General features: G+C 49.5%; 1 protein-coding gene across 2 annotated transcripts in view; it reads right to left on the bottom strand.

Annotated features, from left to right (window-relative positions):
• Window positions 1-23,662, bottom strand: part of UBA5 (ubiquitin like modifier activating enzyme 5) — a 68,667-nt gene extending 45,005 nt beyond the window's left edge. The window contains exons 1-3 of one of the 2 annotated variants that reach the window (XM_086942046.1): window positions 23,339-23,662; window positions 1,646-1,691; window positions 1,461-1,550 (exon numbers count right to left, since the gene is read on the bottom strand). In XM_086942046.1, coding sequence (XP_086798172.1) covers window positions 1,461-1,550; window positions 1,646-1,691; window positions 23,339-23,520 — 318 coding nt within the window. In that variant the 5' untranslated portion in view covers window positions 23,521-23,662. The remainder of the gene's footprint in view (window positions 1-1,460; window positions 1,551-1,645; window positions 1,692-23,338) is intronic. The other variant, XM_086942047.1, reaches the window with a different exon arrangement.
• Window positions 23,663-24,731: the final 1,069 nt, after the last annotated feature.

Genomic DNA, 24,731 nt, shown 5'->3' with positions numbered 1-24,731 from the left:
AGAGGACTGCTCGCAGTCAAGAAAGGTGTTATGGGCTGTGTCTGGCTCTAATTGTTGGACATGTCGAACTACACTTCAGTCCCTATTGGTTGCTGGTTTACTCTACCCAGGGGTACAGAAACCGGTCTAGTGCTGGCAATTGGCAGGCGGCCATTCAGGAACCATACCAGAGCTGGTCGATTTTCAGAGGGCATCTCCAAGATGCCCTCTGAGTGCTTTTTGCATTAAAATCCACACTGGCATCAGTGTGGGTTTAATGTGCTGAGAAGTTTGCTTCCAAACTTCCCAGTTTTTAGTAAAGCCATTATGGAGCTGTGGAGTTCGTAATGACCAACACCCAGATCATATACTCTTTATGGCTTTACTACACCTACACTATCTAAGAATGGACTTAGACACTGTAGAGGTACAGGTCTCATGCCACTGTACCCTCACTTGAGGGCTAGTGCACCCTGCTAAAGGGATGACATACCCAGGCCCCAGGCAGAGGGTTTGCAGGCATGGCACACAGATGTGCAACTAAAGTTGAAAGGTGTAAGTACTGCACACCAATGTAGAGGAACCAATAGTAAAACTAAGTGTGTAGTGCACACGGTTTGTTGCAAGCTCATAGGTTTGCTTTTTCTCATACCCAGGGATGTATGCCATGTCGACTCTTCACTTTTCTCTGCACTAGAATACGCAGCCTGCAATGGCAGTATGTGGGTGTTAAAGTACTGGGCCTCTAAGGGTGGCACAATAGGTGCTGCAGCCTTGGTACCAATGGTACCTATTACAACAGGCATACCTGTGGCCAGGAATATCCCAAATGTGGGTACAAAGGTACAGTTGTGGGAAAGAACACCCGCCCTAGGGAACCTGGTTGGCAGGGACCCTGGGCACATCAAGTCAGGTTGCATCAGAGGTCAGGCACAAAGTGGGGAGTATCCATGCAAAAGGGAACTTATTCCTACAATAGATTACTATTGGAAGAGAGTACCACCAGTTCCTCCCAAATCCTTTTAAGCGCATCAACACCTATGCAAGCACAACTATATATCATTCAGATCCAACAATGTAGCATTAGGAAACACAAGAGAATACAGGAAGAAAAATGTATTTGAATACACGAATTTTGACGAAACAAGTGAGACCGGCAGAGATAAATCAAATTCTTAAAACTGTGTATCTTATCCAAGCAAGTTAAACTGCACAGTACTATGGATAAATCAGAAAACAATGCCAGAAATGTATCACAGACCTACTCAGACTCCGGTCTAAGATGGAAACCTCAGAATTGAGTGCAAACACATACCAGGACACGACACAGCAAGTCAGTGTCATTCCAATAGCAGACTGTGTGCCAGACAAATAGTAGTAATAGAACATACATCATTAGATAAATTGAGGAGGCTCCTTGGGAGACAAGTTACTTTATTAGCCAATATGTTTCCTTGATAGCCATTAAAAATGTATATTACCTTACCAATGCCACATCTTGTCAGCATTTCTGCAGTCACGCTGCCAACGCCCCCAACACCTACCACAGCTACTGAAAAGGTACGGATTTTCTGTTTTCAAAAATAACAAACAAAAAAGGTTAAATATAATCTGCAGCATTTTCTGCATATATGAATGATTATTCTATCAGAAGGCAACATCATACCTCATAATCGTTAACAATTCCCATTCGTTTCAGTGCCATCAATCGACTACAATGAAGAAGAAAAACATGTGACAAATCAAAAGATAAAAAAACAGAAGATTACATACAGATAAAATAAGCAGAAAAAAGCATCTTGTGTTCTAAATAAACATGCAATAATATAGTATCTAACAAGATGGCTATGTGAGCTCATGAGTCTTCTGCAGAGGTCTGGGGTTTTGGGTCAGAACAATTAAACGTGGAAGTGCAAAAAATAAGCTGAAATGTACACATTAAAAACTGGTTATTATAATCCTGAAAAGGGCAACGAAAATGCATAAAAAAGAAAAAGAAGCAAATATAAACAATACACAATAAACCTTATTCGAACGCTCTTTGTTAATCATAAAACTATGCATAATGCCAACATTAAACTAAGCAGAGAGATGTGCATTAGCCTAAGTGAAGCTCAGAGCCTTTCCACTAGCCTAACTCCAAGACAAATCCTTGTATCTTGCACTGCAGAATCCTATCAGCTCGATTTACACTTTGTGAGAAGTTGGCCTGATATGCAGTGCTCACTATTCTAGTGATCACTATGTATCATTCCAAACGACCCTTATTGATGATTGGTTGTAAGTCAACCTTATAGACCAGCTATCCTAGTAGCATGGACAAGAGCAGCCTTTAGGCTAAACTCTAGAGGGCGTGTTAAGCCAGCTGTTATACCATCACATATACCCCTTGAACACCAAGTGAAAGGACACCACACAAGTTGTTATGAAAAATAAAAGGATATTTATTTATAACAAGTCTACCCTGATCTCTTTATGAGTCAGGGAGCTAAGCACATAACAAAACTCTTAAGAAAATACTTCAAGTTGCACAATTTACACAAATGCCAGAGGGGCACGAAAAACCATATACTACAAAAGTGGAATGCGAAATACTAGCAGGTAAGTAACTGGATCCAGAGGCTTTAGGATCGCTAGGACTACACTACAGAACCTTCAGGTTAAAAGCAGGTGGCCAAGGGAGATCGGGTGCAGAGTGTGCAGAGTGTGCACTCTCACGCGGGATGCGGGACAAAGTCTATGGATGCTAGATTTCGTAAAGTTAGTGTTATCGGATGAATCCGACTAGTTAGGCTAGAAACGAAAAAGGATCTGGACACTTAGATAGTGAACTTACGTTGGAGCACCAAAATGCTCAAGTTACCTAGCCCAGGGGCTGCGGCTGCATAGGGTTCAAAAGACGTCGGGAATCCTCGTTACAGTCTATGGAGCCTGAAAGAAGAAGTTGTTGGCAGGCGACCAGTGATGAAGTCCGGAGTGATCCAAGCCTGGATCGGAGTTGAAGATGACCTGAAAGCAGAGGAAACTCAGTTCTAGATCACTAGCCAGTGATCAGATGGGCACCAGGATGGCACCGGATGAAGTCACCTCGACCAGGTGAGTGGGCAACGCTGGGCTCTGCAGTCTCTCGGACCAGGAGGCGTTGTCGGCGACCAGGATGGAGGTGCGAGCTGTCCCACGAAGGTGTCTGCTGTCGGCGCTGCTGAAACCAGGATTGGAGCAACAAGCCTTGGCAAAGGCAAGCCCACGAGGTGACTCAAGATGGCGTCTGGAGTGGACCAGGAGGGTCCGGGTGCTCCTCTGTTGGAGGGGAGCAAGGGCCAGTCTAGAGCAACCAGACCAGCGATGGAAGTGTCGTCATTCGTCGTCAGGAGGGCCACAAGCCAGCAGGCAAGTAGCCGGACAACGCGGTGAGCAGCAAAGAGCAGAAGGGCCCCACGCAGATCTCGTGGATGCTGGGGGGCTGGACTTCGGTGCTGGAGCTGCTCAGGGTTAGGGCTTCTCAAACCCCAAAGCACTCACTCGAGGATCCCTCGACGGTCGTGCTGGATAAGCGTCGTGCAGGTTCTGAAGATGGCCGGTCCCTCGGGTCTCGTCACACCCACGAATATCAGCTGGGCTGATGATGTAGGTAGAGGTCAGAGATGGCAGGGAATCCGGGTCTCGTCGAGCTGGGCAGTCTTGATCCGGAGGATGGACTTACAGCAAACCGCATGCGCTCAGATGGTGCACGCTGGTGCAGGGTGGCTACTCCTTAGCCACAAGGGAGAGTCTTCAGAAAGGTTCAAGGGTTCTTTCGTGGAAAGTCGTCAAGATTCAGAATTGTCTAATTTAGGAAGGGGGCCCGCTCCTACCTTTATTCTAAAAAAAGGGGCTGGAACGCGACTAGGTCCTGCCCATGGGTGGGACCTGGAGGGGGGGTGGTTACACCCCTCTCCCCTGTCCGGACTTTCCCCAGCTCAGGGGCTGGTGTGCCCCTGGAACTGGTTCAAGCCGGCATATGCACAGTGAGCACCGGGGTGCCACTTGCAGTCACCTTCCTCTCAGCCCTGCCTACCTGGGATACACAAAACCCTGTCTGGGATGGTGCTAGCACCGCCCCTGACAGGAAACCCTTTGTCCAAGCTCTCCTCGCTGGAAGGACTCCCAGCAGCAGGAGGTCAGACTTGTGTCTGTGGTGGCAGCATCCATTTTGTGATGCTGCGGCTCGAGTTAACTTTAACTGGGGTTCACAGTTACGTACATGTCGTGTCCCTCTAGAAGGGTGGAATGCTAACCCCGTCGCCAGAATTGGCAAGGGGTTAGTATTCCAATTCGTATGACACCTTACTCGACATGTTTTGATAAAGCGATACCACAGTTGGCAAATAACCGCGAGGATTATAATGCACTTAAGAGTATATGGTACGCGTTATCATGGAACAGCTATTAGGACTTGGTTCCGCAAGCTGCAGACGGGCTCAGCTCATGCCAGAGCACCATCTCACATAATTCCAAGCACTCTGCCTTCAGGATTGATAAGGCCTGCCATAGGAGTGACTGATAGGAATACATGTGTCCATTTTAGGGTTAGATATAGGTATACTATATCTAAAGCAAAGGGTGATTACACCACCTTGCCCCAGCTGTCGTGCAGCCAGTTGCGTCAGATTTAGATGGCCAGCCAGGGGTGGCATAATACATGCTGCAGCCCCTAGTAGGCCCTGGGTACACCTATGCCCTGGGTACCTAAGGTACACTGTACAGGGACTGATAAGGTGACTCAGTATCCAATTAGATATGTACCTAAGGTACATGGAATCCATTTTACAGAGAGAGCAGTGGGCCTGGGGCCCTGAATAGCAGGGTCCCAGGTCAACTAAGTCGAAAAACCAGCAAAACACTAGGCAAAAAGTTGGGGGTAACCATAGTCAGATATCCACCTTCCTACACACTTTACATGTTTGAAGTTAAACACAGCAGTTAAAAGTACATTAGGTGGGGGCGAGGCTTAGCCGCAAGCGAAAATGGCTGCTCTTAGCCGAGTTCCGTACTTAACTGAGAATAATCCTGTCATCCATACATAATCCGAAGCACTCTTGGCCCTCCGAGGCCGGAAATGGAAGCCATTGTCACCAGGTACATTTAAAGACCACAGAAATTGAGGGACAACAGACTGGCCGGAACGCAGAGAGAGGCGAAAACACGAAGCCGAAGACCGCAAGGCTGAGACCTGGAGATCAGACTGGACCGGAAATAGACAGAAACCACCCACCTTGAGACCCAAACGGCAATGAAAGTGAATCCCTAGGCATTCATTGGAGGCGACGAAGGGGACCTAGACTGCGCACGGCCGAAGATCTGTAGGGGGAGATGGAGATGTTTGCGCCGAGGCCCCGGTGTGCACAACAGTGGCCCTCGTCCTCTGGAGGTGTGCTAGACAGTTGAATCCGGGTCCCAAGGCAGAGACTGGGTGGGCGGCATCAGTGAGGAGTCCAAGAGCAGACGAGGGCAGACATAGGGCCACAGTTCTGGCAAGGCCCTCCCACTGCATAGGGTTTAACAGCGGAGTGTTGGGGGGGGTACGGTGCGCCTCCGGAAGGTGCTACTGCCTAAAGACCCAGGTTGTGGCATAGGGCTTGCTGAGTGAGGGAAAGCAGATGCCATTTGAGACAGCGAAACTACTGAACATACCCTGGTAGGCAGTGTGATCTGAGTGCACCTGGTCACTGTGGTGACATTGGAGGGTCTGGGCCTCAAAGACAAAGATCTGGGGCCAGGTCTTGCCCTTTCTCCCTGCCCCAGGGAGATGCAGCAGGTCTGAGATGGCAGACTGAAAAATGGACCGCCAGAAGAAACCAATCAACTGAGGCCTCTTGTACAGCTCAAAGACCTTGCGTGCTAGTTAGGAGGGCGCACACTAAGCGACCCAGGGAAGGCAGCTGGATAGAACACAGCCCTACCAACGGGTGCAAGAAACAGCAAAACCAAGGCAATCAATACAAAGCGCCAGGTGCTCCAGCCCCCCAGCAAGATGAAGCTGCCGACCTGTTGCCTACCAAGAAGTTAGACGAGCAAGTGAGCAAGGTGAGAACTAACAACCAGAGATTTAGTACGCGAACAGTAATAGGCCTTGAGGCCTTGCGATGACCGGTGGGTTAGGGGGATACAGGGTCCCAGTGTGGACTAGAGGCATTAGTCCCCCCCCCCACTAATCTCATTCACAAAGATAATCCCGTAACAGTCAGTGGGATTAGTGACCATCAGAAATATTGTACAGAAGGGCATCAACAGATTCAGAGCCTCCGAGAACGCAATGGTGAAGCCTAAAGGACAGCCTGTGATACATTCAAATCAAATGGACAACTACGCAATCCTGAAACTCCTACAAGCGGTGGGAGGTGAGGAAGCAGAGGAATCCTCCTTGAGTGCTGTAATGGCTGCCATAAGGGATCTGAAAGGCACTTTTGAACCAAAGATAGACACAGGGACGGCCAAAGTTAATTTAATCCGAACAGACCTAACAAAACTCAGAGATAAAGTCACGACTGCCGAAACGAAAATTGCTCTGCTTCAATCAGTGACAAAGCGACTAGAGGCACAAGTACAAACACTAACCCACCAAAACATGTTGGCAGCCAAACTCGAAGACCAGGGAGGCAGAGCCCGACGAAACAACATCAGAGTGGTGGTGGTCCCTGAGGTGGATGAAGGCCCCAGTTTAGAGCTCTTCATGGAGGACTTTATAGTGAACAAGCTGTAATCCAAGAGACTGTCCAAGTTCTTTTCCAATGAAAGGGCACATTGAGACAGTCGGGGACTCCCCTCCTCCCCACATCCCCCCCCCCCCCTTTCAAGGACGATAATTTCAAAAATCTTTAATTATCCTCCAAGCAGCCAGAGCCACAGGAGAGATACAGTTTGAAACCACCCAAATTAGATTCTTTCCAGACTTCACTTTACAGGTGCAGAGACAACGCAGGAGCTTCGAAGAGGCAAAGAGAGAACTCCGCAAGAGGGGCGTTAAGGATATGATGCTCTTCCAAGCCAAACTCAAAATCATACCAGACGGTAAGACTTAGCACTTTATTAGTCCGGATGAGGTATGGGAATGGCTGGAGCAGCGATATCCTGCAAGCCGAACCCGAGCAAGAGGATCAAGGCAAGAACGACACGACCCAGACCAAGGACAAAATAATAGAGAACGAACGCACCTCCCTGGGGCGGCAGGAGGTGAGAGGGGAGGAAAGGGATTTTAATGCTGCAGTGGGTGCAGCAAGCGGAACCGTTGGGGACTCCAAAATGAGGTGCCCCGAAATGGGGCGAGCAGCTGGGCTATCGCATTAAAAGTAGCCCATATTGAAAAGACTGGAGATACACTCTTGACAAAGAGAGACTCTGAAAATTAGAAGTGGAAACAAGGGTTTTATATACAAAACTGACTCAGTGGTACGTGCCTGCAGCGGAGACACCCCTTACTGTGGGTTGATATAATTTAGTGTTTGGGCGACAGGTGCTATGCGGGTTGACGTGTTGTGTATGTGCAACCTATTTAGCAGGGTAGCAGGGAGGAGGGTAATTGTTTCTGGATAGGGACGAACAATTGTAGAGGTTATATAGTTCGGGTTAGTGCTCAGAGGAAGATGCAGTGAAGCTACAATACTAGTCAGGTCAACAGTCCACGAACATACAACCCACCCTGAGGCGGGGAGGGGGGAGGGAGGAGGGAGAAGCAAAAAGGCTCTACTTATGGCATCCTTTGAAATCCCATGAGGATCTATAAACTATGGTCCTGGAATGTTATTAGCCTGAATGGTGGTCTATTGTTCCAGACAATAGGGCTGCAGTTTATTAAAAAAAACATACAACTTACATAGTCCTGATTCAGGAGACCCAGCTCCTTGGTAACCAGTGTAGGGCACTGAACAGATATCGATACACTCTACTTGCACATGCAGGCTACACCTCAGGGTCCATGGGGGGTTGGAATATTATGTAAGACATCATTTCTATACACCCGAACAAAGCAATGATCTGACCTATTGGGTAGATATGTGGCAATACGCGGCCAATGGGAGGGTAGGACCCTAAATCTATGCTCAGTATTTGCCCCCATCCTGGCACTACAAGCAGCTACTATCGACTCGTTGGGTTCCTTATTGTTGGCCCTCCCGGAGGGCTGGATAATAATTGGGGGAGACATGAGTGATATTGTCTCTGGAGAACTAGACACCCTGAGAGGTGCGGTGGCAGAGAGGCGACAAGGCCCTTGGGCGAGTTCCTCCGAACCATGGGACTCATGGGAGAGGCATCAACACCCTGGGACTAGACAATATAAACATGTCTCGGCGTCCCATGGGAGCCTTTCCAGGCCCATAATCTAGGGGACTTCTGCAGGGCAGCAGACATAGCACAAGGGGGCTGGATCACTCCCCACAAGAGGAGATTCTTGGGGCCCCAGAAAGAAACTCAAAGTGGCCTTTAGAAAACAGGCAGAACACTATTTTGAAGAAAATAAGGGTTCCGTTGATTTGAAAACAATTCTTTGGGAAGCGTTCAATAGAGTGATTAGAGGAGTGATAAAAAAAAAAGATACAAATACTAAAATGTCTTGCCCTGGAGACTTAAGTGTCAATGCTGACAGCCTTTTTGGGAGAGGAGGAGGCAGAGGATACAGATACAAGACATACTGCAAATAAAACAAAAAGAGCTGAGGGACATAATGGAGGACAGCGGCAAAACCCTGGCGCGGGCCACAAAACATGGGTTAAATGATGTAGGAGATAAAGCAAACAACCTACTGGCGTGGTTATATAAGAAAAGAACTGGACATAAGTGGGTACCCAGAATAGTAGATGATGTAGGTCAAAGACATGAGACAGGTAAAGCAATTGCGGAGGCCTTCACTACATACGAGTCACTATATTCCTCCCCCTCAGAAAAAAATTAGGATGAATGTAAGAAATTTCTTAGGGACTTACAAATGCCAACACTCTCCGAGGCAGATATGGAGATGCTAGACAGTGATTTAACGGTAGAGAAACGTAAAGCCATCACACAAGCACGCCAGTCAGAAAAACCAGTAGGACCGAAAGGTCTGGCGATCAAACCATTTAAATCAATATAGGATAAAACGGCGGAACACCTACTCACAATGTATATAGAGGCTAAAACCAAAGGGGTCCTTCCACCTGACCAGAGAGTGACAGCAATCCCCAAATAGGGCAAAACCCCTGAAAATTGTTGGTCATACAGGCCAATATCTTTGATAAACTATGAGGCAAGTGTTAGCGAAAGCTCCGTCAACGCATCTAGTAACAGTTATTACATCTCTCATACAGCCAGATCAGTCAGGATTTATGCCCCATAGAAGTACAAGGCTCAACCTGTGCAGACTGTTTGGGGTCCTACACATAACATCTACAGATTAGTCAAACCCAACGGCTCTACTATCTTTGGATGCTAAAATGACCTTCAACAGCATAGAATGGAACTACCCGTTTGCAGTGCTAGGCCATTTGGACCCAACTTTATTGGATAGGTGAGGCTTCTATATTGCCAACCCCTCGCGAGGGTGAGAGTCAACTCAACCATCTCACAAATATTTGTAGTGAAAAACTGAAACTAGACAGGGCTGCCCTCTGTCCCCTCTACTCTTTGCACTAGCCCTGGAACCCCTAACAGCATGAGTAATGTATGACCGGATAATCTGGGGGATACAAATCGGGGAGGAATGGGAAGAGCGCATATCCCTATATGCAGACTAGGTTTGGTTCTACGTCAGGAAATTAAGGCAGTCTGTGGATAGAATACTTCAAATTCTCCATATCTACGGAGACTAATCTACGGAGACTATTCTGGATAGCGCATTAATTGAGACAAATCGTTGCCCTTCCTCCTAAAAGGAGACATCTCGAAACTTACAAGTAGATGTGTGAATCCAGTCGAGATCAAAGGCTTCAAATACTTAGGAGTTAACAAACAGAAACCCACAAGAATTCCATCATAGAAAAGCAAAAGCAGCTGATCCGTTTCAGTGCGGACGCTGAGCATTGGAAAACGCTACCCCTCACATTAATGGGCCATGCGGCCCTATTTAAGATGAGGACTCTTGCTTGATTATTATATGTTATACAAAACACCCCCAACGAGCTTTAAGATACGTTCTTCTGCAGAACCAAAGCCGAATTGAGACCTTTAATCTGGAGTGGGGGCTCCCCATTGATAGCCTTCCGAAAACTACAAAAAGAAGTTTACGGGAAGAGGAGGGGGGCTAGCAGTGCCGGACATCAAAATGTACTATTGGACCTCGCATTGGACTGGGTCTTTGGCAACAGGGCAGAACCGGCCTTTCGGGTCAATAATGAGATTATGGTTTCTAGAGGGTATCCGTCGCTTCTCTACAACAAAGGAAGAATTAAAGATCTCCCAACATATACACAAACAGTAGAAGGGGCATGAAGCTCGGCCGCTTCACATTGTGGGCACACTACAAAATTTCAATAAATGGAAACTACTGGGTTTAGAAAAATTGGGGCATGTATGGAAAGACCAGCCTTAAATTGCGTTCGTAGTTTTGTAAAAAGAGTATGAACTGGGACAAGAAGAATGGTTGAGCTATGTCCAGTTGGGACACACCCTTAAGAATTATGTTCATGAAGGGACAACCCTACCGACAAGCATCCCCGTTAGAAGACACGACTATTGACAGACCCACTGACTACCAAAGCCATCTCAAGAATATACAAGAAAATCCTTAATAATTCACGGGATCCTCTAAAAACACTGAGGGTTTGCTGGGAAAATGACCTAGGACAGTTAGATGATGAAGAATGGACAGAAGCTATACAGGGACCGCGGGAAGTAGCAATTTGTGCCTTGTTCTGACTAATTCAACTAAAGATCCTGCACAGGGTATACTACTCCCTAACCACATTCCATCATATAGGATGCGCCAAAAATTGCCAGTGCAACAGATGGTGTGGGCAGGAGGGATCCTTCTTCCATTTGCTGTGGGACTGCCCAGTGCTGCAATCATACTGGCAAGATATTGAGAAAATAATGGCGGCGGTGGTGGTAGGGACTGAGGTTCCAGTTAACCCAAAATGGTCCCTATTGCTGATATCGAATGAACAGACTTGAAACACATACACAAAACTATGGCTAAAACTAGCCGCAGTAATCGATAAAAGTAATATTGCTAAACATTCGGGGGCGGGCGCCCCTCCTGAAGTGGCAAACTAGATCACTGACCTTGGCTGGTGTCAGCAAGCAGCACATACGATTTACATGAGCAAATGGTGCCCGAAGAAGTGGGAAAAAGTCTTGGGACACTGGTGAACATATCAAAGCAGTAGTGGGTAGGCGCAGAAGGGAAGAGTAAGTGGAGGGACCCATGAACGAAGCTTCAATGTATATGCCTACTAGGAAACACCAAGGTGAAAAGTATGCAACTTGTAAATGTGATTCAACGAATAGGTAACTGCAATGTTGAATACAGAGCATGTTAATAAAAAGAATGTTTAAAACAAGCACTGGCGTTGCCAATAGGTCTCGCAGTAGGAAAGTTGGAGCTATTACAATTGCAAATAACAATGCCTTTTATTTTTGTTTTCATTTTAAAAACATCTCCTCTCCGCTCCATCCCCGATCTGCTCCCTTTTAGGAAGGCACTAAAAACCTTCTTATTCTCCACAGTTTAGTTTCACTCGTTCTTGGTTTATTTCTGTCGTGCTGTGTTTTACCATCTCCTAAAGCACCGGGACGCCAATTGGCTGCGGCATCTGTGCGCTATACAAAATAAAATAACATAACATAACATAAAGGGCTTTGTCATTTACAAAACCAATTGCTCCAACGTTCCTACTGCGAGACCTATTGTGCACTGCACAGTGTGGGTGAAAGTGGCACTGCATGTGTGTGAGTGGCTTTGAGTGAGTTGCGTGGGTGAGTGGCGTTGCGTGTGTGAGTGTTGTTGCGTGGGTGAGTGGTGTTCCGTGGGTGAGTGGCGTTGCGTGGGTGAGTGGCGTTGCGTGGGTGAGTGGCGTTGCATGGGTGAGTGGCGTTGCATGGGTGAGTGGCGTTGCATGGGTGAGAGTTGCGTTGCATGGGTGAGTGGCATTGCGTGTGTGGGTAAAAGTGGCACTGTGTGGGTAAAAGTGGCGCTGCGTGGGTGTGAGTGGCGCTGCGTGGGTGTGAGTGGCACTGCGTGGGTGTGAGTGGCGCTGCGTGGGTGTGAGTGGCACTGCGTGTGTGTGAGTGGCTTTGAGTGAGTTGCGTGGGTGAGTGGCGTTGCATGTGTGAGTGTTGTTGCGTGGGTGAGTGGCGCTGCGTGGGTGAGTGGCGCTGCGTGGGTGAGTGGCGCTGCGTGGGTGAGTGGCGCTGCGTGGGTGAGTGGCGCTGCGTGGGTGAGTGGCGCTGCGTGGGTGGGAGTTGCGTTGCGCGTGTGAGTGGCATTGCGTGTGTGGGTAAAAGTGGCGCTGCGTGGGTGTGAGTGGCGCTGCGTGGGTGTGAGTGGCGCTGCGTGGGTGTGTGAGTGGCGTTGCGTGGGTGAGTGAGTGGCGTTGCAAGTGTGAGTGGCGTTGCAAGTGTGAGTGGCGTTGCAAGTGTGAGTGGCGTTGCAAGTGTGAGTGGCGTTGCAAGTGTGAGTGGCGTTGCAAGTGTGAGTGGCGTTGCAAGTGTGAGTGGCGTTGCAAGTGTGAGTGGCGTTGCGTGGGTGAGTGGCGTTGCGTGGGTGAGTGGCGTTGCGTGGGTGAGTGGCGTTGCGTGGGTGAGTGGGGTTGCGTGGGTGAGTGGCGTTGCGTGGGTGAGTGGCGTTGCGTGGGTGAGTGGCGTTGCGTGGGTGAGTGGCGTTGCGTGGGTGAGTGGCGTTGCGTGGGTGAGTGGCGTTGCGTGGGTGAGTGGGGTTGCGTGGGTGAGTGGGGTTGCGTGGGTGAGTGGGGTTGCGTGGGTGAGTGGGGTTGCGTGGATGAGTGGGGTTGCGTGGATGAGTGGGGTTGCGTGGATGAGTGGGGTTGCGTGGATGAGTAGGGTTGCGTGGATGAGTAGGGTTGCGTGGGTGAGTGGTGTTGCTTGGGTGAGTGGCGTTGCATGGGTGAGTGGCGTTGCGTGGGTGTGTGTGGTGTTGCGTGGGTGAGTGGGGTTGCATGGGTGAGTGGCGTTGCGTGGATGAGTGGCGTTGCGTGGATGAGTGGCGTTGCGTGGATGAGTGGCGTTGCGTGGGTGAGTGGGGTTGCGTGGATGAGTGGCGTTGCGTGGATGAGTGGGGTTGCGTGGATGAGTGGGGTTGCGTGGATGAGTGGGGTTGCGTGGATGAGTGGGGTTGCGTGGATGAGTGGGGTTGCGTGGATGAGTGGGGTTGCGTGGATGAGTGGGGTTGCGTGGATGAGTGGGGTTGCGTGGATGAGTGGGGTTGCGTGGATGAGTGGGGTTGCGTGGATGAGTGGGGTTGCGTGGATGAGTAGGGTTGCGTGGATGAGTTGCGTGGGTGAGTGGTGTTGCTTGGGTGAGTGGCGTTGCGTGGGTGAGTGGCGTTGCGTGGGTGTGTGTGGTGTTGCGTGGATGATAGTGGGCTTGCGTGGGTGTGAGTGGCGTTGCGTGTTTGTAAGTGTTGCTGTGTGGGTGAAAGTGGCACAGAGCCTTTGATGTGGCCTGGCGCAGGAGAAATGCTGCTGCTGCTAATTAAATATAAATGGTGTTTAGGGACTCACGGCTGCCGAGAGTAACAAGGCAGTGCTGGGAGGGGGGCTGCACACCAACTGAAGTGCTCTCGTTGCGTGGGTGAGTGGCGTTGCGTGGGTGAGTGTGGCGTTGCGTGGGTGAGTGTGGCGTTGCGTGGGTGAGTGTGGCGCTGCGTGGGTGAGTGTGGCGCTGCGTGGGTGTGAGTGGCGCTGCGTGGCTGTGAGTGGCGCTGCGTGGCTGTGAGTGGCGCTGCCTGGGTGAGAGTGGCGCTGCCTGGGTGAGAGTGGCGCTGCCTGGGTGAGAGTGGCGCTGCGTGGGTGAGAGTGGGGTTGCGTGGGTGAGAGTGGGGTTGCGTGGGTGAGAGTGGGGTTGCGTGGGTGAGTGGCGTTGCGTGGGTGAGTGGCGTTGCGTGGGTGAGTGGCGTTGCGTGGGTGAGTGGCGTTGCGTGGGTGAGTGGCGTTGCGTGGGTGAGTGGCGTTGTGTGGGTGGGTGGCGTTGCGTGGGTGGGTGGCGTTGCGTGGGTGAGTGAGTGGCATTGCGTGTCTGTAAGTGTTGCAGTGTGGGTGAAAGTGGCACAGAGCCTTTGATGTGGCCTGGCGCAGGAGAAATGCTGCTGCTGCTAATTAAATATAAAAAGTGTTTAGGGACTCACGGCTGCCGAGAGTAACAAGGCAGTGCTGGGAGGGGGGCTGCACACCAACTGAAGTGCTTTTGTTGCGTGGGTGAGTGTGGCGTTGCGTGGGTGAGTATGGCGTTGCGTGGGTGAGTATGGCGTTGCGTGGGTGAGTATGGCGTTGCGTGGGTGAGTGTGGCGTTGCGTGGGTGAGTGTGGCGTTGCGTGGGTGAGTGTGGCGTTGCGTGAGTGAGTGGCGTTGCGTGGGTGAGTGAGTGGCGTTGCGTGGGTGAGTGAGTGGCGTTGCGTGGGTGAGTGAGTGGCGTTGCGTGGGTGAGTGAGTGGCGTTGCGTGGGTGAGTGAGTGGCGTTGCGTGGGTGAGTGGCGTTGCGTGGGTGAGTGGCGTTGCGTGGGTGAGTGGCGTTGCGTGGATGAGTGGCGTTGCGTGGATGAGTGGCGTTGCGTGGATGAGTGGCGTTGCGTGGGTGGGTGAGTGGTGTTGCGTGGGTGAGTGAGTGGTGTTGCGTGGGTGAGTGAGTGGCATTGCGTGGGTGAGTGAGTGGCGTTGCAAGTGTGAGTGGCGTTGGGTGAGTGAGGGGCGTTGCGTGGGTGAGTGGCGTTGCGTGGGTGAGTGGCGTTGCGTGGGTGAGTGGCGTTGCGTGGGTGAGTGGCGTTGCGTGGGTGAGTGGCGTTGCGTGGGTGAGTGGCGTTGCGTGGGTGAGTGGCGTTGCGTGGGTGAGTGGCGTTGCGTGGGTGAGTGGCGTTGCGTGGGTGAGTGGCGTTGCGTGGGTGAGTGGCGTTGCGTGGGTGAGTGGCGTTGCGTGGGTGGGTGGCGTTGCGTGGGTGGGTGGCGTTGCGTGGGTGGGTGGTGTTGCGTGGATGAGTGGCGTTGCGTGGGTGGGTGAGTGGCGTTGCGTGGGTGAGTGAGTGGCGTTGCGTGGGTGAGTGAGTGGCGTTGCGTGGGTGAGTGAGTGGCATTGGGTGGGTGAGTGAGTGGCGTTGCAAGTGTGAGTGGCGTTGCGTGGGTGAGTGAGGGGCGTTGCGTGGGTGAGGGGCGTTGCGTGGGTGAGGGGCGTTGCGTGGGTGAGTGGCGTTGCGTGGGTGAGTGGCGTTGCGTGGGTGAGTGGCGTTGCGTGGGTGAGTGGCGTTGCGTGGGTGAGTGGCGTTGCGTGGGTGAGTGGCGTTGCGTGGATGAGTGGCGTTGCGTGGGTGAGTGGCGTTGCGTGGATGAGTGGCGTTGCGTGGATGAGTGGCGTTGCGTGGATGAGTGGCGTTGCGTGGATGAGTGGCGTTGCGTGGATGAGCGGCGTTGCGTGGATGAGTGGTGTTGCGTGGGTGTGTGTGGTGTTGCGTGGATGATAGTGGGCTTGCGTGGGTGTGAGTGGCGTTGCGTGTCTGTAAGTGTTGCAGTGTGGGTGAAAGTGGCACAGAGCCTTTGATGTGGCCTGGCGCAGGAGAAATGCTGCTGCTGCTAATTTAATATAAAAAGTGTTTAGGGACTCACGGCTGCCGAGAGTAACAAGGCAGTGCTGGGAGGGGGGCTGCACACCAACTGAAGTGCTTTTGTTGCGTGGGTGAGTGTGGCGTTGCGTGGGTGAGTGTGGCGTTGCGTGGGTGAGTGTGGCGTTGCGTGGGTGAGCGTGGCGTTGCGTGGGTGAGAGTGGCGTTGCGTGGGTGAGTGTGGCGTTGCGTGGGTGAGTGAGTGGCGTTGCGTGGGTGAGTGAGTGGCGTTGCGTGGGTGAGTGAGTGGCGTTGCGTGGGTGAGTGGCGTTGCGTGGGTGAGTGGCATTGCGTGGGTGAGTGGCGTTGCGTGGGTGAGTGGCGTTGCGTGGGTGAGTGGCGTTGCGTGGGTGAGTGGCGTTGCGTGGGTGAGTGGCGTTGCGTGGGTGAGTGGCGTTGCGTGGATGAGTGGCGTTGCGTGGATGAGTGGCGTTGCGTGGATGAGTGGCGTTGCGTGGATGAGTGGCGTTGCGTGGATGAGTGGCGTTGCGTGGATGAGTGGCGTTGCGTGGATGAGTGGCGTTGCGTGGATGAGTGGCGTTGCGTGGATGAGTGGCGTTGCGTGGATGAGTGGCGTTGCGTGGATGAGTGGGGTTGCATGGATGAGTGGGGTTGCGTGGATGAGTGGCGTTGCGTGGATGAGTGGCGTTGCGTGGATGAGTGGCGTTGCGTGGATGAGTGGGGTTGCGTGGATGAGTGGGGTTGCGTGGATGAGTTGCGTTGCGTGTGTGAGTGGTGTTGCTTGTGTGAGTGGTGTTGCTTGGGTGAGTGGCGTTGCGTGGGTGTGTGTGGTGTTGCGTGGATGATAGTGGGCTTGCGTGGGTGTGAGTGGCGTTGCGTGTCTGTAAGTGTTGCTGTGTGGGTGAAAGTGGCACAGAGCCTTTGGTGTGGCCTGGCGCAGGAGAAATGCTGCTGCTGCTAATTAAATATAAAAAGTGTTTAGGGACTCACGGCTGCCGAGAGTAACAAGGCAGTGCTGGGAGGGGGGCTGCACACCAACTGAAGTGCTCTGGTTGCACGGCCTGCGGCCGTGTGAAGTGATAAGCCTTTGAAGTACACAGGCATGCTGTGACGGAGGTGTGAGAGAGCAAACAGATGGCCTGGCTGTGAAGCAGGGGGCGGGGCAGCGCTGGCGAAGCCTGTGGGAGGGTGATTGATGCCTTTGATGTGGGGAGGGAGGAGAGCCTTTTGCGAGCCTGCAGGAGAAATGCTGCTGATGCGCGTGCATGTTTAATCACGTGATTCACGTGAACTTAAAGAAAACCGCGGCTGAAAGCCCGTGGTTTGAAGAGGATTTTGCCTGAATCCAATTTATACCGGATTCTTTTCCATCGGCTGTATCTGCGGGCCCGACTAACCCCGGGGCCATCTTGTCCCCTCTGGCTTCGCCAGGTGTGACGTTGGGCGTGTTTCCACCTCTCTCTGCCCCTGCCTCTTTAGCCCTTATGGGCAATCTTAAATCGGGCTCTCCTTTGGACCCGTGCCCTGCAAAATTTCTGGCGAAAATTGCAGAGGTGATTAATCCGCTGGCGAACCCGCTATTGAATCCCTCGCTGAGCCAGGGAGTGGTTCCGCAGGCCTGGAAGCAGGCGATGGTAATCCCGCTGCTCAAGAAGCCTGGCTTAGATCCGAAGGCCCCTGTTAACTATAGGCCTATCTCTCTGTTGCCGGCTCTCACGAAAATTGTGGAAAAGCACGTTCAGGCGGTGCTCTCCAATTTTCTTGAGACAAATGAGATCTTGCACGCCACCCAGTCGGGCTTTCGTCCTCATCTCAGCACAGAGACTGCGCTCCTTGAGGTATCAGAAACCATTAAAGGGGTTCTGGACTCTGGGGGCAAAGCCATGCTGGTGATGTTGGATTTGTCGGCGGCTTTCGACACCGTCCCCCATGATGGCCTTCTCGTAAGACTTTATGACATAGGTCTGCGGGGGACGGTGCTCAGCTGGTTTTCCTCCTTTCTAGCTGGCCGCCGGCAAACGGTCTGGGTCTCGCCAGATTCCGCCGTGATGCCGCCTCTGGGAGTCGGGGTCCCACAGGGCTCTATTTTGAGCCCGACCCTTTTTAACATCTTCATGACCCCTTTGGCGGCGCTGGCGGAGTCGTTTGGGGCCCAGATCGTATCCTACGCAGACGACACCCAGCTCCTCTTCTCGTGTAAGAGAGGAGGAGACTTTGACGGAGAGAGTATCCGGGATTGCCTTGGGGCTGTTTTTCAATGGTTCCAACTGAACAGCCTCAAGTGCAATTCCGACAAGCCCGAGGTACTCTTCTTTGGGTGTGACACAGAGCCAGATTGGCAGGTCTGGTGGCCCATCAATATGTTCCCTCCGTCTTGTTCTTCCCAATGCGCTAAGAACTTGGGGGTCAAGATGGACAAGGGGCTAACGCTGAAATCCCAGATCCTCGGGGTGTTGGGCACCTGCTTCGGCCTCCTCAGGATGCTGCGGAGGTTTCTTCCCCTTTTGTCCGAGGAGCACAGGAAGCGGACGGTGCAGGCCCTGATCGGCTCCAGGTTAGATTATTCGAACGCTCTTTACCTGGGCCTGCCAGAGTATCTGCTTCAGCGGCTCCAAGTGGTGCAGAATGCTGCCGCGAGAGCTATCTTTGGTTTGAATAGACGTGCCAATGCTGCGGGCCTGCTGCAGACTTTGCATTGGCTTCCAATCCGCAAACGGATCGCCTTTAAGGCTTTGACTTTGGCCTATAAGGCCCTCCATGCGGTGGGAGCAAAGTACCTCCAAAAGAGACTTGTCTTTTATCATCCGACGCGCTCTCTGAGGTCGGAATCCCTGCTCCTGGCGGTTGTCCCGCGAGTGAAGAGAGCCCGCCTGGGAGGTCGTTCCTTTGGACTACTGGCCCCACAGTTGTGGAACTCTTTGCCGTTCTCTCTTCGGCGAGCCACCAGCCTACTTGCCTTTAGAAAAGGTCTCAAAACCTGGTTGTTTACCCAGTAGGCCGCTTTTTTTTGTGTGCCATCTTCCCTTCCTTTCTTTTCTCTTTTAACTGTGTTATGTTATTGTGTTGCAGCCCTCCTTACTAAAAGCGCCGGGACACTCTTTTTGAGTAGCCGTGCGCTATATAAAAGTTATAATAACATAACATAACAAGGCTGGTTGAAATGTCTCCAACTAGCCTCGCTGAATCCTAGGGAATTGGTCCCAGCCTGCTGACCCATTCCATTGTGAAGATATTACCATAATATGCCTTTATTGAGGAGTATGTTGAGCTCTACTAGCCTGGAAAAATTAATTAATCTACTACCACATTAAGGATGGTTGCAATGTCTTGTGCTAGCTTTGCTGATGAATGAGTGCTTCGTCCCACCCAGCTGACACCTTGTATTGCAGAGATAAGACCTGCACTCTGTCTTTTTTCAGCATTAGACGATACAAGTAGGGGACCTCTGGGAACACCTCTACCACATTAAGGTTATTTGCAATCTTTGCTAGCCTTGCTTTATCCTAGCGATTGGTCCTGTCCTGCTGATTGTTCCCAATCTATCTTTATTGATAATAGAAGATAAAAGTAAGCTGAGCCCCGCCAACCAGGAACAATCTAACTGCCACCCTACCACTTTAAGGCTGAGCACCATGTCTGATCAAGAGATAGGAAGTGCTGGACTTTAAGTATTCAACCTCAAAGTCAACACACTCCATCCCTACAGCAACAACATTAACATGCATTTAGAGATCAAGGAAAGATATCAAGAGCTAAGAGGTGGTGGACCCCAAACTTTACAGGTATTCCTTTTCTACAGATACCATCTTTAAATGTATCCAGGCAGCTGATGAGCCAGAGTGGGGTCCATTTGTGCAGAAGGGCTGCTGCAGTGTACGCCAGTCCATTTGGGTAACGGCTGTGATACCCATATCGTAAGAGACTTGAATGCAACCATCATTGCAAATATGCTGCTACACTTTAAAACAAGCATTTTGCATCTCAAATAACCAAGCAGCCATAGAACCAGGATTGACACCATGAGTGAGGAGATCAGGCACTTAAAACAATTTACAGCTATATCTAAAAATGTCCACTGCAGCTGATGTGCCAGGATAAGGACTGTGGGTGTAGACACACAGGTGCTGCTACAGTGCATGCCAATCCCTATGTGTAATAGCTGTAATCAGTAATTGAAGTGGGATGTTAAAGCTTTGTGTTTGCGTGCCTGCTTTTGTGTTTCTTTTTGGCGCATGACCTAAGACGCGCTACTAGGAATCCTCTTCAAGAGCAGTGACCTATATAATTCAGAGTGTGGCCTAAAAAAAGTGAACCAGAATCCTGAAAGTAAACTGGTGTACTAAAAGTCTGCCTCCTCACCTTATCAGTATTTGGGTGCATCCAAGTCTGTTTCTATCAGTACATCTAAACCTATCTCTCTGTGAATGCATACACCTAAAACAAGACAGGCTTGTTGGCTTTCTCAATACTTGTTAGCACTCATTTTTATTCGATATCAGAGGAGCAACAATAATTATGTGTTGTTAATAATTGGAATGAAAAATGTTTCAAATCTCTAAATGAAACAATAATTAAACATTGCAGAGGTCTGCAAACGGAGTGTTTCGTTATGCCTCCCTCAATCACGTTCTTCTCTTCACATCACTTTCCACTGCAGCCTCTCCTTTGTTGGTCAACCCCTTTTTCTACCCACATCTGTTTCTGAAGTCCCTTCATCTGCATATCCCACACTTCAGCTCCGTTATTTTCATCAAGGTCTTTTTATTTTCTCCTTTTTCAAGTACTTCCTTTGGTCTTCGGCACTTTATCCTTTCTCCGTCACACACCGTGCCCCCTCTGAACAATGCATTTTCTTTTCCTTTGATGCAGTCAGTATTTTGACAAACATCAAACATTACCATAATTACATAAATACAGTTAGCACCTATCGAAGCAACCAGGTTACGGAAATACCAAAGACTGGATGGGTATGCAGTCTGAACACCTTTTTTGCTCCTGTGAAAAGTTCTTTGAGAAATTCACACTGCCTTCATCGTCAACTCCAGAACTCCCATTTCTGCTCTGTGAAATGAACATCCACCCATTGAACTGACAGTGACCTACAGGTGTCCACTTCATCTTCGTAGGCAACCCCAAATCTCCCACATATAAGAATCTTAAAACCTCTAAAACATTTTCCCAGTTACCAAGCACTACTAGAGCTAGACGTTTTAATCCCATGGTTCTAGGGTGTAAGAACCTTACCTTTGTTTCTTGGTCCTGTGTTTGCTATGCATCTTGGCTAAAAGTATAAGACTCATACGCAGTATAATAGCATAAATTGTATTGACCTGCGCTCCATGTTGACAGTTAATGAATGCATATAACAATGAATACAATTGAAAGGTGGTACCACCATAAATGTTTTACTAGAAAATTGTGTAGTCTTTTGACAGTTTTTTACTTTAATGATTGTGGAGACATTCTGACAAAACCAATAGGCCTGACCTTTATTAAATCCACTATGTTGTGTAAGGCATATAGTGGGGGAATATTATTGTTGTATGGTTCAGCGCAGATGCGTAGGCCAGGATGGTTAACCTGTGGCCTGGGGATCCCTGCGGTTCAGTGACACCTACTCGGGGGAGGGAGGGGCGTGACTGGCTAAAAAATTAAACATTATCAACAGATTAATCAAGTATATGTAAATAAAGAAGCAAAATGAAAAACTCGAACATTTTAGATGTTAAGTCAATGTGGAGGAATTTGTAATTGGAGGCTAACATTTAAGTTGATGTCCTCAGATTGGATTTGTGGGAGCAGTGCAAATGCATCAAACAGAATATTTCATAATTTGTGTATTTGTTTGACAAATGCTTATGTATTTTTGTGTATTGGGTTGCGGTTCGAATAATTGACAATCTTTCAGTGTGTTAAGAGCTATATAAAGAGTGGCGGAAGTGTGTAGCTCAACTTTTGTCAAACTGTTTATTTCATTTGAGTCAGTCCATATTGCAGCTGTTCAATCACCTAATGAAATCAGGTCTTCTGTTTTTTCCAAACAGTCTGTTGCACCACACCGGCATAGCAGTATTATAGTTTGTGTAGTTTCTAGCCAGGTTGCCAGCCTTCATTTCTCTTCTACATCCTTCATATTCCACCAATTCACATTCCTGCACTTTTGGTAGACTTTAACTCATTTGACATAATCAAAATGGGTGGCTAGTTGCTGTCTGAAATCAAATGGCGACAAGACAGAGCTGAAGATCCTGGGGAACAATCCCTTCCCAGGCCAGTGATTAGTTGGTCGAGCTGAATGGGTAATCCTTCTGTCTCCAACTTCCCTATAAAGAACTTGGGAATGTGGATGGACAGAGCGCTAATGACGGGTGTATAAGCAAAACAACTTGCTGGCACATGCTTTGGACTGCACAGCATGATCCAGAAGATTTTGGAGTCTATCCTGGTTCATCTAAGAAGAAATATGATTGAATTCTTGGTGGTTTCCTGTCTGGATTATGGTAACTCCCTCTATTTTGGATCTCCAAAATATGTTACAAAAAGGACTGCTGGTTGTGCAGAATGCGGCAGCCTGGCTACTTCTCAACATCCTAAGCCATGAATCGGTGAAGGAGTCTTTAAAACTGCTTTATCGGCTGTCTGTTGAGGGAAGGATTATGTTTAAATATCTCTGCTTTGCATAAAAAGCAATAAATAACAAGGGTCCAACTAAAATCAGGAGGTCTTATGCCCGCTTATGTACCTACCTGCCAGATGTTTAAGATCAACACATACACTCCTCCTTAGAAACTTCACTAATTAAGAGAGCGGGGGAGGGAGTGCAGATCATTTGCACATCTGGTCCCTAAGTTATGGAATTCTTAGCCTCTTGGGTTGAGACTACTGGAAAAGGAATCCAACTTCAGGAAAAAGCTCAAGGCATGGTTGTTCCCACAATAGCCGCGTAACTGGTCTAGTTGCCCCCTTTTATAACCACTCTTATTCAGCGCCGGGAAGCCCTTGGGCAGCCATGGGCTTAACAAAACGTAAACATCTCTGCATACTGTATTTCACTGTCTGCATTACTGGGCATTCTATTACTACTCCCCGTCCTTAATTTTGGGGCACTAGCACACAGCATCTCAGTGCCTATGTGGCGAATCAGATTAGTCCTCATTATTATTATAATGAGCAAATCTTTCACATACCCTCAGCCCACCAGGCACTGCATTCCAAGAAGATGATAACCGCTCCTTAGTGGGCATCACATACAGGACACCACTTCTCACACAGAAAATAGGTTTCCCATGTCCATGCGTGATGTGCTGCTCCAGTCAATATTTTTTTCTTTCATTTCTGGGCCTCGAAGTTCTGTTTTACAATCATATAAACAAGACTACATGTTCTAGTATTCAAACAAAAACCCTGAACTGGAGCAGCGCATAACGCACGACCTGGCAGAGGTGATCTCATAAACGCTCAAAACAAAAACACCACCCTCCCAACCACATATCCTACACAGGGTGTAGGTTGCTACCCATGTCGGAATGCGCTACAGAGCCAGCCATATAAGGGTAGTACGCGTTATACAAATGCCACAATGCAAGGCGGCTGCTGGTACATATGGTAGCTTCAGGGATTGAATACCTGTAAGGGTTGGAGTCCACCACCTCCGCGCTCATGGTCTCAATCCTGGCTCTCTGGTTCATGGTGGCCCCGCCGTGTGTCACTGTCTGCGCCTCCTGCTGCTGGGCTCTCACCCTGCTCAGCTCCTCCTCCAGCTCCCGAATCTTGGACTGCAGCTTCTCCACCAGGCTGGCAGATGCCATCTTGCCGGTCTCCAGATACCCACACCTCTCAATGGCGATGCTGCCTCAGAGACACGTCTGTACTCAGAGGGAGGAGGACCGAGTCCTGCCCAGTGCACACCACACACCTCTCAGCTGATGAGCGATTACTTCCGGTTAGAGGAATAACCCTTAGCGCGGCGACGCACGGCACGTGACGGCATGACGTCATACCACGAACGTTTTGTGTACAGTACAGCATCATCACCTTTACCAGTATTTCATGTTCTGTAGTTTGTAGCGTTCTTTATGCTCGTCTTGTGATGCTGGCGATAAAGCATACCCTCTCCAACCGCAGATACTAAGATTGCTTTCTAGCCGAGCTAGTGTGTTTTCGCATTTCGGCATCTTCAATGTTTCCAATATCGTTTATGGCATATGCTGAGCACTGCCTATTAGTCATTTAAAAATATCAGAGGAATGTGGGTGTTTCTGGTGTTTGTGAAAGAAAATTAGTATTGTTGTGCAGAAAAATTTGAACGGGATACAGACAGCGTAACCACTTCGTGCATTAAAAACAAGCATTTGCAATGCAATAGATCTCGCATTAGTAAAAGTTGGAGCTTTTGGCGTTGCAAATAATAATGCAACACCAATAGCTCTAATTTTTAGTAATACGAGACCTAAGTATGCTACTATAGCACAAAATGCACACACAGGTGACAGAACAATGGGAGTACGAATTTGGTAAACAAAAGATATGTGATTACAAAGTAGGCCATAGAGACAACACATTAAACACGTTTCAGCTATTGGCATTGTAAATGTCATTGCCTTTTATTTACATAGATAAAAGGCATTGTCATTTACAATGCTAATAGCTTAAACTCGCAAATGCGAGACCTATTGCATTCACTATCAGCAGTAGAATTGTAGCTCAGGGGACTTCTCTCTGTAAGGCGCTAACTCACAGACTACCAGGGGCGTAGCTAGAGCTTGTGGCGCCCGGGGCTACCCCTCAGATTGCCGTCCCTTGGGGGTTTGGGGGGTTGCTGGGGAAAAAGGACGGTGAGCACTTGAAAGATGTCCGAGTCTCCGAGGAGACACGCGTAGTATTGCTGCTAACAGTTACCTCGATCATCAAAGTTACATTTAGTTATTTATAAAGTTTTATATAGCGCGAACTTGAACTCGAAGGATATCAGAGAGCTTTACAATTTGAGGCAAAGGTAACAAATCATTAGAACAGAACA

The sequence above is a fragment of the Lissotriton vulgaris genome, chromosome 10 (assembly GCF_964263255.1).
Source record: "Lissotriton vulgaris chromosome 10, aLisVul1.2, whole genome shotgun sequence".
In the NCBI taxonomy this organism is placed as follows: domain Eukaryota; kingdom Metazoa; phylum Chordata; class Amphibia; order Caudata; family Salamandridae; genus Lissotriton; species Lissotriton vulgaris.
This window is presented reverse-complemented; position numbering and strand designations above follow the sequence as displayed.